Source organism: Balaenoptera ricei, chromosome 1 (assembly GCF_028023285.1).
Source record: "Balaenoptera ricei isolate mBalRic1 chromosome 1, mBalRic1.hap2, whole genome shotgun sequence".
Classification (NCBI taxonomy): Eukaryota; Metazoa; Chordata; class Mammalia; order Artiodactyla; family Balaenopteridae; genus Balaenoptera; species Balaenoptera ricei.
In genome coordinates this window covers 179,195,332-179,217,614 of record NC_082639.1, presented here as the reverse complement: position 1 = coordinate 179,217,614, position 22,283 = coordinate 179,195,332, and the positions used below count along the sequence as shown (strand labels likewise).

At 37.0% G+C, this 22,283-nt stretch overlaps 1 protein-coding gene across 2 annotated transcripts in view; it reads left to right on the top strand.

Moving 5' to 3' along the window:
• Positions 1-22,283, top strand: part of KCTD3 (potassium channel tetramerization domain containing 3) — a 63,477-nt gene that overhangs the window by 14,254 nt on the left and 26,940 nt on the right. For both annotated transcript variants that reach the window (XM_059942656.1, XM_059942664.1), the window contains exons 9-10: positions 11,328-11,518; positions 21,546-21,661. In XM_059942656.1, the coding sequence (XP_059798639.1) occupies positions 11,328-11,518; positions 21,546-21,661 (307 nt within the window). The remainder of the gene's footprint in view (positions 1-11,327; positions 11,519-21,545; positions 21,662-22,283) is intronic.

Genomic DNA, 22,283 nt, shown 5'->3' with positions numbered 1-22,283 from the left:
TTTATTGAGTAGTATGAAAAATATTTTTTGGATGATTTCTTTCAGGGATGATTTTATATGAAGCAAGACTGATTTGAAAAAGGGAATTTTTTTTTTAAGAGGGTTGTTTTGAACTTACCAGCTTATGGATCTAAATTGAGAAATGGTTTTAGATTTTGCTTTGTTTGTTTAAATATTATATACATTTTTTTGATAGGGGATTCCAAAGGAGTTATATAACGATTATACCAAGTTATCCAGGTGTAACAGCATAATTTATGTTACTGCACAGCAGTGCTAAAGATTGTGACTTGCCAGACAGGCACACATGGTATTGCACAAAATTTCACTCATTGAGTGGCTAATACAAGAAAGTTGATGCTGTTACATTTTGCATTCTTTGTTTTTGCTTTTGACCATGACTTTACTTTCACTGAGTGTCGATGATTTCAGAGCAATAGGCCCATGCAAAGTGACAAAGGGAAAGAATTAAGGACATATTAGATTTTCTCATGTACAGTTAAATCATTCAACACAATGCCAATAAAAAGATTTCAGAAGAAAGGAAAATATTCAAATTATTTTAAGAGAGTAATCATTTTAATAAATTGTTTTTCCACAGCTGTTTGTATCAATAAATTTAAAACCTTAAAAAAGGAAAGAGTAGCACAGTGAAATATTTTTCACCTATATTCATTAATTTTCTACCTTGTTAGGTTTTACTTCTATATTTCTTTTTTCTTGCTCAGTTTACAACCTGTTACTTGTATTAATGAAGAGTATTTGTGTAGATTGTTTCCCTTTTAGAGCTTATATTACACTTTAGATCTTTAATCCACATGGAATTTACTTTTTGTATATGGTGTTAGATTTAGGAATCTTTTATTTTCTTCCAAGTGGGTGGCTAATTATGTTCTGATTATTACATAAATCATCCTTTCTCATTGAATATGAAAGCCCCCTTTATCTTGCTTTATATTTATTTTTATATACTTGGATCTAATTTTAGACTCTTTTTTTTTTTTTCCGTTGATGGACATTTAGGTTGTTTCCCTGTCTTGGTTATTGTAAACAATGCTGCTGTGAACAGGGGGGTGCAGATATCTTTTCAAACTAGTGTTTTCATTTCCTTTGAATATATTCCCAGAACTGGAATTGCTGGATCATAGGGTAGATCTATACTTAATATTTTTGAGGAAACTCTATACTGTTTTCCATAGTGGCTGTACCAGTTTACAATCCCACCAACAGTGCACAAGGGTTCCCTTTTCTCCACATCCACAGCAGCATTTGTTGTCTTGTGTCTTTTTGATGATGGCCATTCTGACAGGTGTGAAGTGATATCTTACTGTGGTTTTAATTTGCATCTCCCTGATGACAAGTGATGCCGAGCATCTTTTCATGTACCTGTTGGCCGTTTGTATATCTTTGGAAAGATGTCTATTCAAGTCCTTTGCCCCATTTTTTAATTGGATTATTTGGTTCTTCGCTATTGAGTTGTATGAGTTCTTTATATATTTTGGATATTGACCCCCTTATCAGATATATGGTTTGTAAATAATTTTTCCTATTCCATAGGTTATTTTTTCACTTTGTTGATAGTTTCTTTTTCTGTGCAGATGCTTTTTTAGTTTGATGTAGTCTCACTTGTTTATTTTTTATTTTGTTGCTTGTGCCTTAGGTGTCACTTTCAAAAAAAGTTATTACCAAGACACATGTCAAGGAACATTTTTCCTATGTTTTCTTCTAGGAGTTGTATGGTTTTAGGTCTTACATTTAAGTCTTTAATCCATTTTGAGTTTATTTTTGTGAGTCGTGTAAGGTACAGGTCAAATTTCATTCTTTTACATGTGCATATCCAATTTTCCTCGCACCATTAATTGAAGAGAAAATGCCTTTTCTCCATATACTATTCTTGGCTCCCTTGTCAAATACTAGATGACTATATATTCTTGGGTTTATTTCTGGGCTCTTGATTCTGTTTCATAGGCCTGTTAGTCTGCTGATCATCTTAATTATTCCCTTCATTATCTGCTGAGAATTCAGAATAGGAGATTGAATATTTTTGTGTGTTGGGTTAGATGGAAGAGAAACAAGATAAAGCATTTTTATGTGTTAAAGAGAAAGACATGCATATATGTTTAACTTCACAGTTTAACCTTTGAGAGGTAGAATCAACTGCCTTTCTAATCAACTTGGCAGTGAGGTGTTGGAAAGAAAACAGTGAAAGTTATATTGAGAAAGGTCTAGTAGAAAATAAAACAGTGAGGGATTTTATGCTGATATACAGTGTGTTTTTTACCAAAAAAAAAAGAACAACAACATAGGCAAACAAAATTGCTCTAACAAATGTAGCTCATCCATCTTGACCACAAAGAAAGAATCATTGTGTCCTTATATTTCTGCCTTCTTATGGTGCCCTCTCCAAACCACAGTTGTGTTTTTAGTTGGAGAGTCTCCTAACTAACCTCCAAATCCCTCTATCTGGCTGGGGTCCGTCTCTTGAAGGAAAATAGGCAAAGGGAAATCCTAACTGACAGAATCTGATGTGACAAATCATTTCAGCACTGAGCAGAAATTATGGATTTGGGAGTGGGGAAAGGAGTGGGGAGATGTGGGAAGGAGGGAGAGCTCTTCAAAATAAGATAACTCAGCTCTAGAGTTATGAGGTATCCCCTCACACTGGTCAGAATGCCCATCATCGAAAAATCTACAAACAGTAAATGCTGGAGAGGGTGTGGAGAAAAGGGAACCCTCTTGCGCTGTTGGTGGGAATGTAAATTGATACAGCCACTATGGAGAACAGTATGGAGGTTCCCTAAAAAACTAAAAATAGAACTACGGTATGACCCAGCAATCCCACTACTGGGCATATACCCTGAGAAAACCATAATTCAGAAGGACACATGTACCACAATGTTCATTGCAGCACTATTTACAATAGCCAGGACATGGAAACAACCTAAGTGTCCAACGATAGATGAATGGATAAAGAAGATGCGGTACATATATACAATGGAATATTACTCAGCCATAAAAAGGAACGAAATTGGGTCATTTGTAGAGATGTGGATGGACCTAGAGTCTGTCACACAGAGTGCAGTAAGCCAGAAAGAGAACAACAAATATTGTATATTAATGCATATATGTGGAATCTAGAAAAATGGTACAGATGAACCTACTTGTAGGGCAGGAATAGAGACGTAGACGTAGAGAACGGACATGTGTACGCAGGGGGAAGGGGAAGGTGGGATGAACTGGGAGATTAGGTTTTACATAAATACACTACCATGTGTAAAATAGACAGCTAGTGGGAACCTGCTGTATATAGCATAGGGTGCTCAGCTCGGTGCTCTGTGGTGACCTAGATGGGTGGGATGGGAAGGAGGTCCAAAAGGGAGGGTATATAGGTATACATATAGCTGATTCACTTCTTTGTACAGAAGAAACTAACACAACATTGTAAAGCAATCTACTCCAATTAAAAAACAATAACTCATTTCTAGAGGCTCCTGATGAGAAAAGGTTGGGAAACCATCTAGTTCCATAAAAATTGCTTCTGAATACTGAGAAATGAATTGGACTTTTAAGTTATGATTTATTGGGGTATTATTTTATGCCAGACATTACACTAAAGGCTCATGTATACATGTTCACATTTAATTATTGCAACAACCTGTGGCATAGATCTCATCATCCCCATTTTACTAGTGAGGAAATCAGTTTGGAGAAAAAAGTACCCCAGGTCATCCTGGGGAAAGAAGTGACAGGATTCTCAACTAAATCCTGAGTCTAAAGCCACTGCTCTTCACCAGTGTGCCCACCATGCCTTTCTTTTAAATTACAGCCTCCCAAAACATTGCTATTCCATTTGCATTTTAATTGCTCAAAAACATCTTACAATCAATATTACCTTGTTGCTCCATGTGATTGTATTGAGATCTGGGTGTCAGGAGCTGTTAATACCTCTCTCCATCCCAATGCTTCCCATGTCCCTGGCACACAGTAGATACCTAAGAATGCATCAGAATAAATGCTGTGTTCCTGGTCTCTGGTGTTAGTAATGCCAAACAATTTTGTCAACATTAGTAACTCTTTGACTCAGTGGGACAGGCAGTGGGCTCAGTCTGAGGGCTACCCCTCCTCACCTTATGGTTTCTATTCCTATGGGAGTGGAATGGGGTGGAAACATCTAACAAACAAATCAACTGAACAACAAAGTTTCAGCTACAGAGACTTATGAGAAGAAAATAACATAGGTGACTTGGTGTATTAGTTTCTTACTGCTGTTCTAACAAATTACCACACATTTAGTTTCTTAAAACAACACAGTTACCATCACTCAGTTCTGGAGTTCAGAAGAGTTCAAACTAGATCTTGCTGGGCTAAAATCAAGGTATTGGCAGGGCTGGGTTCCTTTTGGAGGCTCCAGCAGGGAATCTGTTTCTTTGCCCTTTCCAGCTTCTGGAGGCCGTCTGTGTTCCTTGGATCACAGTTCCTTTTTCTGTCTTTAAAACCAGCAGCATAGCATTTTCAGATCTCTTCCCTAACTCCCACTCTCCTACCTCTGCTTATAAGGACCTTTATGATTACATTGGTTGCACCTAGATAATCCCTCCATCTCCTTAATTTAATCACAACTGTGAAGCCCCTTGGCCATATAAGGTAACATATTCACCGGTTTCAGCGATTTGGATGAGGACATGTTTGGGAGCCATTATTCTGCTTACCACATTTGGTGAGGAGTGGCATAGTTCAGATGGATAGGACAGACATCAAGTTGGAGGTGAATATTAGTCTTATAGTTTGGATTTTAATTAGCTTGTACAAGACACCTACTGAGACAGGCCTTTTTTTTTTTTTTTTTTTGGAGTATAGTTGATTTACAGTGTTCTGTTAGTTTCAGGTATATAGCAGAGTTGATTCAGTCATACACATACATATATCCATTCTTTTTCAGATTCTTTTCCCATTTAGGTCATCACAGAATACTGAGTAGAGTTCCCTATGCTTTACAGTAGGTCCTTCTTGATTATCTATTTTATATATAGTATTGTGTATATGTTAATCCTAAACTCCTAATTTATCCCTCCCCTGCTGCGTTTCCGCTTTGGTAACCATGTTTGTTTTCAAAGTCTGTGAGTCTGTTTCTGTTTTGTAAATAAGTTCATTTGTATTATTACTATTTTTTTTTTTAGATTCCACACGTAAGTGATATTGTATGATACTTTCTCTGTCTGACTTCACTTAGTATGATAATTTGTAGGTATATCCATATTGCTACAAATGGCATTATTTCATTCTTTTTTATGGCTGAGTAATATTCCCTTGTATATAAGTACCACATCTTTATCCATTCCTCTGTCAGTGGACATTTAGGTTGCTTCCACGTCTTGGCTATTGTAAATAGTGCTGCAGTGAACGCTGTGGTGCATGTATCTTTTCGAATTATGGTTTTCTCCAGATATATGCCCAAGAGTGGGATTGCTGAATCATATGGTAATTCTATTTTCAGTTTTTTAAGGAACCTCCATACTGTGCTCCATAGTGGCTGTACCAATTTACATTCCCACCAGGGTTGTAGGAGGGTTCCCTTTCCTCCACACCCTCTCCAGCATTTATTGTTTGTAGATTTTTTGATGATGGCCATTCTAACTGGTGTGAGGGGATAACTCACTGTAGTTTTGATTTGCATTTCTCTGATAATTAGTGATGTTGAACATCTTTTCATGTGCTTTTTGGCCATCTGTATGTCTTTGGAGAAATGTCTACTTAGAACTTCTGCCGATTTTTTGAGTGGGTTGTTTGTTTTTTTTATATAGAGCTGCATGCTCTGTTTGTAAATTGTGGAGATTACTCCCTTGTCAGTCACTTTGTTTGCAAATATTTTCTCCCATTCTGTGCGTTGTCTTTTCATTTTGATTATCGTTTCCTTTGCTGTTCAAAAGCTTTTAAGTTTAATTAGGTCCCATTTGTTTATTTTTGTTTTTGTTTCCATTACTCTAGGAGATGGATCCAAAAAGATACTGCTACGATTTATATCAGAGTGTTGTGCCTATGTTTTCTTCTAAGACTTTTATAGTATCTGGCCTTACATTTAGGTCTTTAATCCATTTTGAGTTTATTTTTGTGTATGGTGTTAGAGAATGTTCTAATTTCATTCTTTTACATGTAACTATCCAGTTTTCCCAGTACCACTTATTGAAGAGACTGTCTTTTCTCCATTGTGTATTCTTGCCTCCTTTGTCATAGATTAGGTGACCATAGGTGTGTGGGTTTATCTCTGAACTTTCTATCCTGTTCCATTGATCTGTATTTCTGTTTTTGTGCCAGTACCATAACGTTTTGATTACTGCAGGTTTGTAGTATAGTCTGAATTCAGGGAGTCTGATTCCTCCAGCTCCGTTTTTCTTTTTCAGGGTTGCTTTGGCTTTTCGGGGTCTTTCGTGTTTCCATACAAATTGTAAAATTTTTGTTCTAATTCTATGAAAAATGCCAGTGGTAATTTGATAGGGATTGCATTGAATCTGTAGATTGCTTTGGGTAGTATAGTCATTTTCACAATATTGATTCTTCCAATCCAAGAACATGGTATATCTTCCTTTCTGTTTGTGTCATCGTCGATTTCTTTCATCAGTGTCTTATAGTTTTCTGAGTACTGGTCTTTTGCCTCCTTAGGTAGGTTTATTCCTTTTGTTGCAATGACAAATGGGATTGTTTCTTTTTGTTGCAATGGTAAATGGGATTGTTTCCTTAATTTCTCTTTCTGATATTTCGTTGTTAGTATGTAGGAATGCAAGAGATTTCTTTGCATTAATTTTGTATCCTGCTAATTTACTGAATTCATTGATGAGCTCTAGTAGTTTTCTGGTAGCATCTTTAGGATTTTCTACATATAATATCGTGTCATCTGCAAACAGTGATAGTTTTACTTCTTTTCCAATTTGGATTCCTTTTATTTCTTTTTCTTCTCTGATTGCCGTGGCTAGGACTTCCAAAACTATGTTGAATAAAAGTGGTGAGAGCGGGCAACCTTGTCTTGTTCCTGATCTTAGAGGGAATGCTTTCAGCTTCTCACTGTTGAGAATGATGTTAGGTGTGGGTTTGTCATATAGGGCCTTTATCATGTCGAGGTATGTTCTCTCTATGCCCACTTTCTGGAGAGTTTTTATCATAAATGGGTGTTGAATTTTGTCAAAAGCTTTTTCTGCATCTGTTGAGGTGATCATATGGTTTTTATTCTTCAGTTTGTTAATGTGGTGTATTACACTGATTGATTTGCAGGTATGGAAGAATTCTTGCATCTCTGTGGTAAATCCCACTTACTTATGGTGTATGATCCTTTTAATGTATTGTTGGATTTGGTTTGCTAGTATTGTGTTGAGGATTTTTGTGTCTATGTTCATCAGTGATACTGGCCTGTAATGTTCTTTATTTGTTGTATCTTTGGTTTTGGTATCAAGGTGATGGTGGCCTCGTAGAACGAGTTTGGGAGTGTTCCTTCCTCTGCAATTTTTTGGAATAGTTTCAGAAGGCTAGGTGTTAACTCTTCTCTAAATGTTTGATAGAATTCGCCTGTGAAGCCATCTGGTTCTGGATTTTCGTTGGAAGTTTTTTAATCACAGTTCCAATTTCAGTATTTGTGATTGGTCTGTTCTTATTTTTTGTTTCTTCCTGGCTCAGTCTTGGAAGGTTGTACGTTTCTAAGAATTTGTCCATTTCTTCTAGGTTGTCCATTTTATTGGCGTATAGTTGCTTGTAGTAGTCTCTTGTGATCCTTTGTATTTCTGTGGTGTAAGTTGTAACTTCTTTTTCATTTCTAATTTTATTGATTTGAGCCCTCTTTTTTTTCTGGAGTCTGGCTAAAGGTTTATCAGTTTTGTTTATCTTTTCAAAGAACTAGCTTTTAGTTTCATTGATCTTTGCTCTTGTTTTGTCTCTATTTCATTTATTTCTGCTCTGATCTTTATGATTTGTTTCCCTCTACTAACTTTGGGTTTTGTTTGTTCTTCTTTCTTGTATTACTTTAGGTTTAAGGTTAAGTTGTTTATTTGAGATTTTTCTTGTTTCCTGAGGTAAGATGTATTGCTATAAACTTCCCTCTTAGAACTGCTTTTGCTGTGTCCCATAGGTTTTGGATTGTCGTGTTTTCATTGTCATTTGTCTCTAGGTATTTTTTTGATTTCCTCCTTGATTTCTTCAGTGATCCATTTGTTGTTTAGTAGCATATTGTTTAGCCTCCACATGTTTGCGGGTTTTTTTATGGTTTTGTCCTTATAATTGATTTCTAACCTTATAGCGTGGTCAGTAAAAGATGCTTGATATGATTTCAGTTTTCTTAAATTTACTGAGGCTTGCTTTGTCACCCAGCATGTGATCAGTCCTGGAGAATGTTCCATGTGTACTTGAGAAGAATGTGTATGCTGCTTCCGGATGGCGTGTTCCATAAATATCAATTAAGTCCATGTGTTCTGATGTGTCATTTAAGGCCTGTGTTTCCTTATTGATTTTCTGTCTGGATGATCTGTCCGTTGACGTAAGTGGGGTGTTAAAGTCCCCACTATTATCGTGTTACTGTCGATTTCTCCTTTGATGGGTGTTAACATCTGGCATATATATTGAGGTACTCGTATGTTGGGTGCATATGTATTTACAATTGTTATATCTTCTTGGATTGATCCCTTGATCATTTTGTAGTGTCCTTCTTTGACTCTTGTAACAGTCTTCATTTTAAAGTCTATTTTGTGTGATATGAGTATTGCTACTCCAGCTTTCTTTTGATGTCCATTTGCATGGAATACCTTTTTCTATCCCCTCAGTTTCAGTCTGAATGTGTTCCTAGATCTGAAGTGGGTCTCTTGTTGACAGGATATATATGGGTCTTGTTTTGTATCCATTCAGCCAGTCTGTGTCTTTTGTTTGGAGCATTTAATCCATTTACATCTAAGGTAATTATTGGTATGTATGTTCTTATTGCCATTTTAGACACTTAGGTTCTTTGACATATATATCTATTGTCATACAATTTGTGGTTCAGTATGCTTATAGTAAGTTTCAAAATCTTGTAAGGCATGTCCCCTCCACTCTGTTTCTTTGAGATCTTAATGTGGAAGATAACCATGTTCTTTGCATAGCTTTTCGATTTCAGAGCATTGGTTCACTACGCAGCAGTAAGGAGATGGAGTGCTATAATATCAGAGCTTGTTCTGTCTTGTTTTACTTACGTGAAATTTTGTATTACATGTATGGAAAATTATAGAGCAAATGTTGCTTTTTCTTTGTACTTAATTTTAACTTAAAAATAGAAGTAAATTCACATATCTTATTGAGTTAAATTATGTAATTGTTATAATCACTCTCAAATATGCTGTCCTGATTGTTTTACTCTTTTTTGGCATCTCTTTATTTTATTATTTATTTATTTATTTATTTTTGGCTATGTTGGGTCTTCGTTTCTGTGCGAGGGCTTTCTCTAGTTGCGGCAAGTGGGGGCCACTCTTCATCGCGGTGCGTGGGCCTCTCACTATTGCGGCCTCTCTTGTTGCGGAGCACAGGCTCCAGACGCGCAGGCTCAGTAGTTGTGGCACACGGGCTTAGTTGCTCCGCGACATGTGGGATCTTCCCAGACCAGGGCTCAAACCCGTGTCCCCTGCACTGGCAGGCAGATTCTCAACCACTGCACCACCAGGGAAGCCCTCTCTTTATTTTATAATCCCCTAATTTTTCTAGAGAAAAATTATTTAGAAGTACACTCTTTGTAAAAGATTAGATCGTACTTTTAAAAAGATTAGATTGTATTTAGTTTTATTATTTATATTCCTCAGTTAATGATCACAGAATTACATCATTCACCTCATTAAATAGATACAGCATCTCTCTCTTGAACAGTGTATGAGCCTAGTATATGTCTGCATCCACATAGCAGCATATTATCATTATTCTTGAAGTGCTGGCAATTCCTGCTTTGTGTCCAGTTTGACAGTTCCTAAGAGCCATCTCTATTTCATTTCTCAATGTTTGTCAGTATTTAGAGTTTATTAGATAATTATTTCCATTTGTGTATTTCAACACATGAATCCCATCTGGTGGCTGAAGTGGGTAATTACAGACCATCCATTGCCTAGGAAAAAATAATACATATTTCTGTGTATTGCTTTTAAGTTTAAGGAAATCATTAGTTCTTGAAATTAATAAGAAGGTTGAATTGCATATTTTTGTGAATTATAGTTGTATTATTTTATTGTACATTTTTAAACAAAAATGAAGCTAAAGTGATTTTATTTAGGTTGTTAGGTGATCATCATTTATGAATACTAAAGTTTGATTTTTGTGGTGAATATGTCATGTATTATATAAAGGAGCACTTAATTTCTTCACGTTTATTTGTTCTCTTTAGGTAAGGCAAAGAGAATCTTTACAGTTTTGTTTGTATCACTTGTTTGGTATAACTTTAAAAAATAGATACTCCATAGTTAAAGTTCAGGTCATTTATTGTCATGATTGCTTAACTGTAGGTTTTAAGTGTATGAAGGCTTACTGTATAATCACAGAGAATACATGTCTGAAAGACTTAAATTCAGTTAGAGCAGAAAAAATTATTAAAAATTTACAGGTGTGTTTATCAGAAGTTAAATATTAAAGCATTTTTATTCAGTCAACTGCAAATCTGAATCATGATAATAAGTCTTTACATATGGGGAATGAATAGGCTCATGAGACTTTTTTCATTTAGAGTAAAACCTTTAAAATCCAGTCCTCAGAGAATGGTTTCCAAAGCCCCACATTTTATTCACTTGATAGTGCCAGGATGTTGGAGTATATATCGTATACCAGATCACTCCATTATCTTAGTTTCCATGAATAGACTATCATCTGAAGTTTCAAAAAAAACGATTGGTTGAGTTTCAGTTAATAAGAGTAACTGAATAACTGATCAGTAACTGAAAGGAATAATAATTAGCCTGAAACTCTGATTTTTGTTTACTATTTCTATCCATAGATAATCACAGTACCAAATTTTTGTGTAGAAAAGTGAAATGTACTACCTTTTTTTTTTTTTTTTTAAGTTACTAAAGCTTTTACAATTTGAAGGAGTTTGCTAAATTATTCTTTGGAGAAGTATAGAACTCTAGGCTCCTTTTAAGTGGTTTATATGTTCTCTGTATGTAAATATAAGGTACCTCAGGAGTAATCTGGCTTTGTAGAGGATATAGATCAACAAAATTTTATATTTAATAAATATAAAGGTAGATACATAGCTGTGATTCAATTTATTTTGGAACGTTCATTTGTGTTTTTTTGCATAAGTGCTGCTGAGTCTCACTTACTTGTCTGTTCTTACTTAACAGAATCAAAGAATCTTCAGGATGGCAACAAGTGTTTACAAGCCCGTATTTGGATTGGACTATTGAACGAGTAGCTTTAAATGCAAAGGTGGTTGGAGGTCCACATGGAGACAAAGACAAAATGGTCGCCGTTGCCTCAGAGAGTAGCATCATCTTATGGAGTGTCCAAGACGGAGGGAGTGGAAGTGAAATTGGTAGGAAAAATCTTGTTTATGCTGTTGTATATAATGTTCTGAAGTTTAAGAGGGATTGCCCATAAATATCAAAACTAGTTATTGGACTAGTTATTAGTTAGCTAGAGCTGCTGCATCTTATTTTCAGGGTCCAGTAATGTACAGGGCTGCTCAATGTGAGAGGAATGACCTGGTAAGTAGGGAAAAACACTGAAACCTGACTGCTCTGGAGGAATGTGCTTTTCCTGAATCCTATTTAGTGGTGGCTGCTTTCTCTCCACTTCTTTCCTACCACTGGGCCCGAAGATGGGGTGAATGACTTTCTTGTTCCTCCTCATTTGTTGCTTCCAGGCCAGAAAGTCTCAAGCTTTTAAATCTCTTCGGAATTTCACTTGACATTCTAATTCAGGACCATTAAGAGTTTTTGTTTGTATAGGTTTCATCTATTGATATTTACCATAATAGGAATTAAAACTGAAATTTTAATAACTGCTTATTAATTTTAAAAATAACATAAATAAGCCCATTGCATGGTAACATGAATAATATTTTTAATGAAGAATAACTATATTTCCAAAAATTTTTGTGGGAAGAGTGGCAATGGTTTACAATTTTGTAAACCTCTTTAATGTTTTATTGAATTCTGATACCTATTTCTGCTTTCAGTCTACTATGTTCTGTTACTCTGGTTGAACTACATGAAGAGAATTTGGCTTCACACAGATACATAGTTGAAAAAAACATATTTTTATATAGTGTTTTCAGATAATTGTGGATAGGTTTGCTTCTGTCCCAAAATTTTGAAATGATATCTATGAACTCTGCTCATACAGATCATACTTTGTTAAATTAAAATCCATCAATCTGTTTTGTACTTTGAATGGATCTTTTGTCCTTACATAATTTTATAACATGATGCATTTGGAAAGTGTTGGTTTATTCTGAGTCATGTAGATCTTCCAACTGTTGATACCTTTCATTGTACAAGAGTAAAAAAAAAAAAAAAATCACATTTATTACTATAACCACTGATCACATCTCTGAACTCTATTGTGTTAGGAAGTTGTCACGCTCACTGTGGCAGATAAACGTTTTCCAGACTTCTGATATTCACTTGAAACACTGAGTTTGTATCATTAAAGTAACAGGTCCACTTTTCTCGCTTTTTAGGAAAGTCTACCAAATAACCAAATCTGAATTACCATAGTTTGTTCATCGTGCTTTCACATGAAAATGGTACGCTATGAGAAGAGCAGCTAGTTTCCTCTCAGCTCCAGCAATTGGGAAGATGCTTCTCCTCGACACAGTCATGGTACTTAGTCACACAGAATATTCAGAAGACATACACTCAAAATTGAGACTTAGTCAATACATATTCTTACACAGATTGCTTCATCCAGGAAATTCTTAAGTTAAACTGGCCTCTTTTTCTTTCATTGAAAATGTGCAGCAGAGAAGAATTTAATCACTACCAGTACAATTTACTGCCACTGCTTTGTTTCATGCTAAGGTGCTTGCCCTTTTTACCCAACATTGCTTTGCACCATTAGTGCAAAGATCAACGGTAATGTTCTAGGATAAAGTGTGATATTCATAAGTTTTCAACACTTTGAATATTTCAACACCATGTGTGTTTGTGGCCAGATACTCGGGTAAAAGATCTCTGATGACTGGCTGGTACTAATACTGGATGAACAGAAACAAAACACCAGGTCCAGCCACATCTGTGTATTCATTTTTGTAAGACAAAAACGCAATTTTGCAGACAACCTACTGTCTGCACCAGTCTTTAATTCGAGGACTTACTGTGTCATTGAAAAGTGCCAGTGTTGTGGTTTCTTTTACTGACATTTCATCCAGCAGACATTCACCGTCGCCGTCCGTCCAAGCTTTCTTAGTCTCCCAGTGATTGTGTGCCCTCCTCTAGCCAGTGCAATGCCATAACTTACCCTGTAGGATGATTCAGTGGCTTTTTCATTTCTAGTTTGAAAATCTGTAACAATTTGTGGCTTTTAAAACGCTTTTTCCGGCTTCATTTAAAATATTTCTTTAAACTCTGAGTATTTGGTCTCAGGGAACCCACAGCTGGCTTTATAATACTGTTCAAAATTGTTCTGTTGCATAGGCACAATAAGGCAAGCTATTAATGTCTATAAAGTTGAGGGAAAGATGACTTTTGTTATTTAAAATTTTTATATACAGTTTTGCCCAGTTTGTTTAGAGACCTCCCTTCCTTGAATCAGAGAACTCTGCTATGTCGTATGTATCTTTGTCAGCACTGTTAGATTCAGGTGGTGCAGCTGTGGGCTGAAAGGCAAGTTAAGTATAAGAAAAATATATTAAAAATAATTTATTTTATAATAAAATATTTTAAACAGTTTCAGGTAAAATTTAAAAATTAAGAAAGGTTTTCAGAACATTTTAAAAACTAATATTGCAAAACAACAAAGTGTACTTCTTGTGTTTCTTTGTAGGCACAAGGAAAACTTGTATTTTAAAATAATTATAGCAGATGTAACTGAAGACAACTAATAAAAGCATAGTGGAAGTATTTAGGCCAAACTAAGTTAGTCTTGGGAAACTTAGTTAGTTATACCCCAGCCTACCACCATAAACCATTCTAGAAAATATAAGAACACATATGCAGATGCCATTGTCTAAATGGTGACCTCATCACATGTCATGTAGCCTCTGGAAAACTCCTCTGTACATTCTTGAGATAATGAGAGTTTGTTAAAAAAAAGGCAAGTAGTGCTTTAGTATCACCATGAAAATAGTCTTGACTTCAGACTTCTGGAGGGTTCTCAGAGACCAAGGATTCCTAGACCATACTTAAAGAGAATCATTGTTCTAGACCATTTTCCTTCCCTTCTCTCCCAGCTACTCCCCCAATCCCTGCGCCTGCCCACATTTCGAATCTCATACCATCCGAATTTACGCTTGATGTAGTCCTCAGCTGCCCTCTAGATTGCTATCCTTCATGCCTTTGAAATGACTAACTCTGATTTTCCAACTCAAAAATTCTTTAACTCCACTGGGATCTTCACTCATTACTTCCCTTTTTATAGGCTTGGATTCCATCATTATAATCACTGCAGCATAGAGCCTCAATTTTCTTGTATCTTTCCCTTTGCCTTACCTACCTGGAGAAACGACATCCCTGGCCAAATCGACCTTTCCCCCTGAATATTAAAGGTGGTGAGGAAAAAGAAATGCATATGCACACAAAACAATAGTCTCAATCCGTGACCTCTACTCTCAAGTGGGCCTTAAAAGGCTACCCAGAAATCCTACTACATTACCCTTGTCAGTTCTGCCACTCTCCTAGATGACTGTTTCATACCTTTTTCTTTTTCCTTGAACTTCCAACACCTTCTGTCATCCTCATTGAGGGCTTAGAGAAAACCAGAAGAGACTTTTCCTAAATTCCTTCAATCATATCTGCCCATCTACGTGTATCTGTGCTCATATAATCTGTTATCACATTTATTACTGTGATTAAATTGTCTCTGATCTTATCTAAGGCCAACTCCTTATATCCAGCTGTGTACTATGTCCTATTTCCTTCTACCTACTGGAGACATTGCTCTAGTAGTTATTCCACTCTGTTGGATCATTTCCATCCTCATACAGCTGTGCTTTAATTCTGCCTTAAAATCAACAGCAAAAACTACCCTATGTTCTCTTCCAGTTTTTGCTTCATTTTTCTGTTCCTCTTAAAGCAAGTGAGAGTAGTTATCTGATCTTGTTTCTATATCCTCCTCTTCTCTTTAGAAGTTGCTCTAATTATGCCCCCAACCACTCTATAAAACTACTCCTGTTAGTGTGACCCATGATCTGTACTCTGCTATATCCTAGGATCAGTTTATAGTCTTCATCTGATTAGAACTGTCATTTGATAATATTTGATATAGTTGATTACTCTTTTCCTTTTGAAGACTTTCTTTCTTTGGCTTCTAGGACACCTTATTGTCTTGATTTTTATTATAGCTCTTTGTTTCTTCTCAGTTCCTTTGGATAGTTCTTCCTTATTTGCCTAATTTCAAAATCTTGGCATGCCCTAGGGCTCAGTCCTTGGACTTCATTCCTCTATATCTGTGTCTGGTCCTCAGGATCATTCCGAGGTTCAGTGACTTGCTAGGAGGACTTAGAGGACTCAGCACATAGAGGTACTTAGAGCTCTGGTTTATTACAGTGAAAGCATGCAAAGCAAAATTGACAAGAGAGAAGACATATGGGGTGAAGTTCAGTGGAAACCAGGTACAAGCTTTCAAGAGTTCCCTTCCAGTGGTATCTCCTAGGACATGCTTAATCCTCCAGCAGTGAATTGTGACAAACTTGTGAGATGTCTACCAGGGAAGAAGCTCACTAGAGACTTGGTACCCAAGGTTATTACTAGAGGCTAGTCACTTAAGTACCCTCTGCCTAGCCTGTACAAAGATTCCAGATTCCCAAAAGGAAAGCAGATGTTCAGCATAAACGCCATTGTTTACACAGCAGTTTAGGCTTTTTGTCAGCATAGATTAGATTTCTTTTGTCTAGAATTTCATGAGTGGAGTTATGTAGTTATTATGTGTTCTTTTGTCTCTGGCTTCTTTCATTCTACATAATGCTTTTGAGATTCATCCATGTTGTTGAGTCTATCAGTGGTTCATCCCTTTTTATTGTTGAGTGGTATTCCATTGAATTAATATTCCAGAATTTGTTTATCCATTCATCTGTTGCTAGACATTTGGTTTATTTCCAGTTTGGAGATATTAGGAATAAAGCTGCTATGAAGGTAGCAATCTTTCTTTGGACATTTTTTTTTTAAACATCTTTATTGGAGTATAATTGCTTTACAATGGTGTGTTAGTTTCTGCTGTATAACAAAGTGAGTCAGCTATACATATACATGTATCTCCATATCGCCTCCCTCTGGCGTCTCCCTCCCACCCTCCCTATCCCACCCCTCTAGGTGGTCACAAAGCACTGAGCTGATCTCCCTGTGCTATGCGGCTGCTTCCCACTAGCTATCTACTTTACATTTGGTAGTATATTTAAGTCCATGCCACTCTCTCACTTCGCCCCAGCTTACTCTTCCCCCTCCCCGTGTCCTCAAGTCCATTCTCTACGTCTGCGTCTTTGGACATTTTTTAAATTAAATATCTAGGAGTGGAATTTCTGGGACATATGAAAAGTGTTGGTTTATGTTATGAGAAAATGCACCACTGTCTTCCAAGCGGTTATTACCACTTTACATTTCTGCCAGCAATGTGTGAGAGTTCTGGTTGCTCTGCACCCTTACCGACACTTTTTTATTGTCAGTCTTAATTTGAGCCATTCTAGTGGATGTGCAGTGATGTTAATGTTGGTTTTAATTGCATTTCCCTAACTACTAATGATATTGAGCATCTTTTCATGTCCTTATTGACCATTTGTACTGTGTTTTTGAGAAGTGTCTTAAAATCATTGCCCTCTTTTTATGAGATTGTCATCCTATTGTTGATTAGTAATAGGTCTGTACATAGATTAGTGGTTTGCAACGAGGGATAATGTCGTCCTCCAGGGGACCTGTGGAAACGTCTGGATACATTTTTGGTTGACACCATTGAGGGAGGACTCTTCTCTCTTTCTCTCCAACTCCCCCCACCTCACTTTCCCTTTCCCTCTCCCTCTCCCTCTCCCTAACATCCCTCCCTCATTCCCTCTTCTCTCTTCCTCTTTTTGAAATTCAGTTACATTTTAGGCCACTTCATATTGGCCTAGACACCACTGAGGTGCTATTTTTTTTTCCAATTTCTTTTCTCCCCCTTCTTCAGTTTAGATCAATATCTTTACTGTCTTTTGCCCTTTTGCTGCAGCATTCATTTAATCTGCAGTTAAGCTCATCTAGTAAGTTTTTTATTTGAGATGCTGGACTTTTCAGCTCTAAGATTGCCTATTTTGATTCTATTTTAGTTTGTTTCTCTGCTGAGATTTCTTGTCTATTCACTCATTATGTCTTACTTTTTGCTAAATGCAACATATTCATTATAGCTGTTTTATTAGTTTTTGTCTGCTAATTCCACTATCTGCACCATCTCATTTATTTTGAGTTATGTTTTCCTGCTTCTTCACATGTCTAGGAAGTTGTGATTATATGTTCGGCTTGTGCATGATACATTATGTAGGGAGTATGAATTATTATTATTATTATGTAGGGAGTAACAATGCTGTCTTCTTTTAAAAGATGTGAGTTTTGTTCTGGCAGGCAATTAAATTACCAGAGGATCTTTATCCTGCTAGGCTTGTTTTTTTTTGCTTTGTTAAGGACAGGTAGCCTTTTTCACCTTTATTTTTTATTTTAGGGCATGGCTCCTACTCAGGGTGTGGTGTTATCTTTTTGGAGTCTTAACTGAATGCCTGAAGAGTGAGTCTTACTGAGCTGGAACTATTGAATCCACCCACAAATGACCTCTGCTATTTCCAGTTAGCTCCCAGGCCTACAGCAGCCTCTCTCTTTTATTCCTTGGGGGTTCTCACCCAGCCCAGGTGCAGCCTGGTCTCAGCCAAGGCAGAGGAAAACTTCCCCTGTACAGATTCTGCGCCATCTCCACTCCCACGCTGGTGCATTTCCCTTCTTTCTTTCTTGCACCTTGTTCATAAATTCTACCTGCCTCAACAGCTCTAGACTCTGATCTCAGCTTTCTCAGTTGAGGGAAACCATCACTTGATTTTCCCTTGGGTTTCATGTCCCTGTGGTCAGGAGAGCTTATACAGAAAGCCAGTGTGATCCTGGGGCTTATCTTGTGTATTTACTGTGTTTCAAATCTTCTGCTCCCTGTTGTCTAGTGCCTAAAAACAGTTGCCTCATGTGTTTTGGTCAGGTTTTCTTTGTGGTGAGGAATAGTCTGATGCCATTTATTACATCATGACTGGCAGTGAAAGTCCCCCCTAAAACTTTAGGGGAAAAAAAAAACTTAAAAAATTTTGAAATTATAATATACTGGTAAGTATACAGAAAAGAAATCAGTTGTGGTTTTTTGTTTGTTTGTTTTTTCAAATTGCCACTTGTAACATACCAATTAGTGAAGGAGATTTTATGCCTTGCTTTTTTTTTTTCCCCCAATAAAAGGGTGTGGTCAGTAGCTACATTATGAGATGGTAGATAGTAATTTGTTCATGTAAAAGAGATTATTTGTTGTTACAAATATTCTTTAGAACCTGACAGCACCATCTGAAGAAAATTGTTAGGGCTGGTGTATCCATGATAGAGCTTCCCCAGAGGCTGAACGCCTTCATTATCACTTACATGAGACATGGCTGCTGGATTGCTGCCATAAGCAGGGCCCCTTAAGACAGGAGCTCGTCATTACTTATACTGGTGTCCTCCTTGTGGATAGGGGTCAGCATTGTTGAGTCTAAGCAGGGGTGACACTTGAAATTTCTTGAGATCATTCAGAATGTCTTGCTTGATTTCACAGAATCTCATTCTTCTCTCGAGTAATCAGTGTTTGTTGGTTTTCCTGTTTTTATTTCTACCTTTCACATAGCCCATAGTACTGAATATAGTCATCTTAACATGTTCTGAAAAATTGTCTAGCATCAAGATTAAAGTACCATAATACATGAGAGTCCCTGAAGTTGCGTGTGAAATGATTACTCTCTGCTTTGAAGTGGCAAGTTAATTTCTCAGCCAGTTCTGATCAGAGAGCTTATTAGCTTTTGTATGTGTGTTGTGTTTTATTTTGCTCTGGTTTTTTTGGTTGACAGATTGGGCTGAGATGATCTATTCATGTGTATAAATATGTATTTATGAGTACATCAAAGTTAAAATGTACATATGGAAGACATTCTTAGCAATACTTTCCAGATTTGTTTTTCATTTTTGTCCAGTGTATATCATTTTTCTTTCTGCTAGATGCCTGGCTTTTTCAAGACTGGTTAAGCATTGTCAAGCTGTTGTTTATTGCCCCTGGTCTTGTCTTGTATATAGTACACTTCTGAACATAAAGAAATATCCCTCATTCGTATAAGATTCAAAAGAAATCAGTTATCTTTTCTGGCTTATGCTTTTTAACATATTACAGTTGCATTTAATTGGTTTGTTTCTTCCTATGAGTTCTTCAAAGCCTTGTGAATCCTTGTTTTTCTCAGCTAGATGCTGAGAAAATTGTTCGTGTTGTCACACATTAGGTACTTTTTTAAAAATAAAAAAACTGATACTTGAAACAGCTAAAGATCCACGTAAAACAATATTTTATAGTGAGGCTTATTTTCTAGCATAATTAGGTAAAAAGGTATTTCTCATAAGGTGCTTTTCAAGTAATACTATGTAAATGTCAAAATTGGATTCTAACATTTTTAAGGTGAAAGTAAGCCTTGAGACATTTAGCTTGGACCCTATTTTATAGATCAGGTAAGTAAGAACCTGAAGGTGGCGAAGTAGGAACCTGAAGGTGGCAAAGAAAGGTACTGTCAGAGCCAGGATTCCGACCCAGAATCTCCTCCCTGCTGGTGTAGTACTCAGCTAAAGAGAGACAACTATGTAGGGCCATACATGCTATACCAAGGTGAGCCGAGACATTCTTGGCTCTTTTGCTATTAATGTGGGCTATCCTTACAAGGTCCCTCACCTGCAACCCCTCTTCCCTTTTTTCTCAGGTTCCCTGGGCTTACCCATTCCCGATCCCCCAATTTGATGCATTCCTTTTCACCTTTTTAAAAAACCCAACTCAAATGGCTTCTTTTCTAAGAAATATTCTCAAACTCCTTTTCCTGCCCTCTTTTACTCCTCTGGTTATTACTGTAGTCTGTGCATCCTTCTGTTATTATTGCATTAAAATTGGTTGTTTGTATTTTTTTCTTTTAAATCTTAAGTTCCTAGTAATATCCAGTCTTCTTACGTTTGTTTTTTTTTTATTGAAGTATAGTTGATTTACAATATTGTGTTAGTTTCAGGCTTACAGCAGAGTGATTCGGATATATATATATATATATATATATATATTCTTGTTTTTGATTCTTTTCCATTATAGGTTGTTACAAGATATTGAATTTAATTCCTCGTGCTATACAGTAAATCCCTGTTGTTTATCTATCTTCTCATATTTTTTAATCCCATGGCCTAGTAGAGTTAGTGTCTTTGGAGTGAATTAAATTGAGATCTGCAGTGTTGGGAAACAAGAGGTTTAATAAGCTCTGATAAAGGCCCGAATGTTTGTTTTGAATACAGTGTGACTTCTTGCTGTTTTGTTTTGTCCTTTTCTCTTTTTTGCCTATTTCCAGATTTCTAGATACATTCTGGATAGTTGAGGTGGCCAAGTCTGTGTCTTCAGATTAGTGATTCTCAAATACCGGGTCCGTGAGCAGGCTGCAGCTAAATCTCCTGTGGATTTTATAGAAATGCAGTGGGCTTTCCGGTTTAGTGAGTCTGGCATGAACCCAGGGATCCCAGGATTGTTTCTGTCTTATTTTGTTCACTTTAAATCTACACGGTTGTTTTGATGATGAGCTAGGTTTGGGAGCCACAGCTTCAGATAACAAGCTGTTCAATCAGAGTGAGATTACTTGGGGTAGACTTTTTTTTCTTTTTTTTTTTTTAACTTCTGGGTTTATTTATTTTATTTATTTATTTATTTATGGCTGTGTTGGGTCTTCGTTTCTGCGCGAGGGCTTTCTATAGTTGTGGCAAGCGGGGGCCACTCTTCACCGCGGTGCGCCGGCCTCTCACTATCGCGGCCTCTCCTGTTGCGGAGCACAGGCTCCAGACGCGCAGGCTCAGTAACTGTGGCTCACGGGCCTAGTTGCTCCGTGGCATGTGGGATCTTCCCAGACCAGGGCTCGAAACTGTGTCCCCTGCATCGGCAAGCAGATTCTCAACCACTACACCACCAGGGAAGCCCCATACTTGGGGTAGACTTTTATCTGCCGCTTAAGAGCTTACAAGTTTCTTATTTCTGGTTCCCAAAGTGTCTGGAACATAATTTGTAGAAATGAGATGCCTTTAAAAGATGTTTTTAATCTGGGTTTTGATTAATTCGAAAGATGGTGACTGATTAACCTCTATTTTTTATTATCATTTAAGGAGTGTTCAGCCTTGGTGTTCCTGTAGACGCTCTCTTCTTCATTGGTAACCAGTTGGTGGCCACGAGTCATACAGGGAAAGTGGGAGTGTGGAATGCTGTCACCCAGCACTGGCAGGTCGGTTTTAACTAATGCATATTGCGAAAATGAAATTATTTCAGAAACTCATGCTGATTATGCATCTGCTTTATTGTGGAATTCATATTGTTTCTGTTTTGATTATACAGTAAGTCCCCTACATACGAACAAGTTCAGTTCCAAGAGCGTGTTTGTGAGTCCAATTTGTTTGTAAGTCCAACAAAGTTAGCCTAGGTACCCAACTAACACAATCTGCTATATAACACTGTACTGTAATAGGTTTATAATACTTTTCACACAAATAATACATAAAAAACAAACAAAAAATAAAGACAACATTTTTAATCTTACAGTACAGTACCTTGAAAAGTACAGTAGTACAGTATAGCAGCTGGCATACGGGGACTGGCATTGAGTGAACAAGCAAGAAGAGTTACTGACTGGAGGGGGGAGAGGAGGTGGGAGATGGCAGAGCTGAAGGATCGTCAGCAATAGGAGACGGAGGGCAAGCTGCAATTTCACTCACGCCTGACCTTGATGGCACAGGTTCGGGTTCCTTTCTGGATTCAATTCTATCTACCCTCTTGAAAAAATGATCCAGTGATGTCTGGACAGTAGCTCTTTTTTTCTCCTCATAGATGACACGGTAGCACTGGATGCA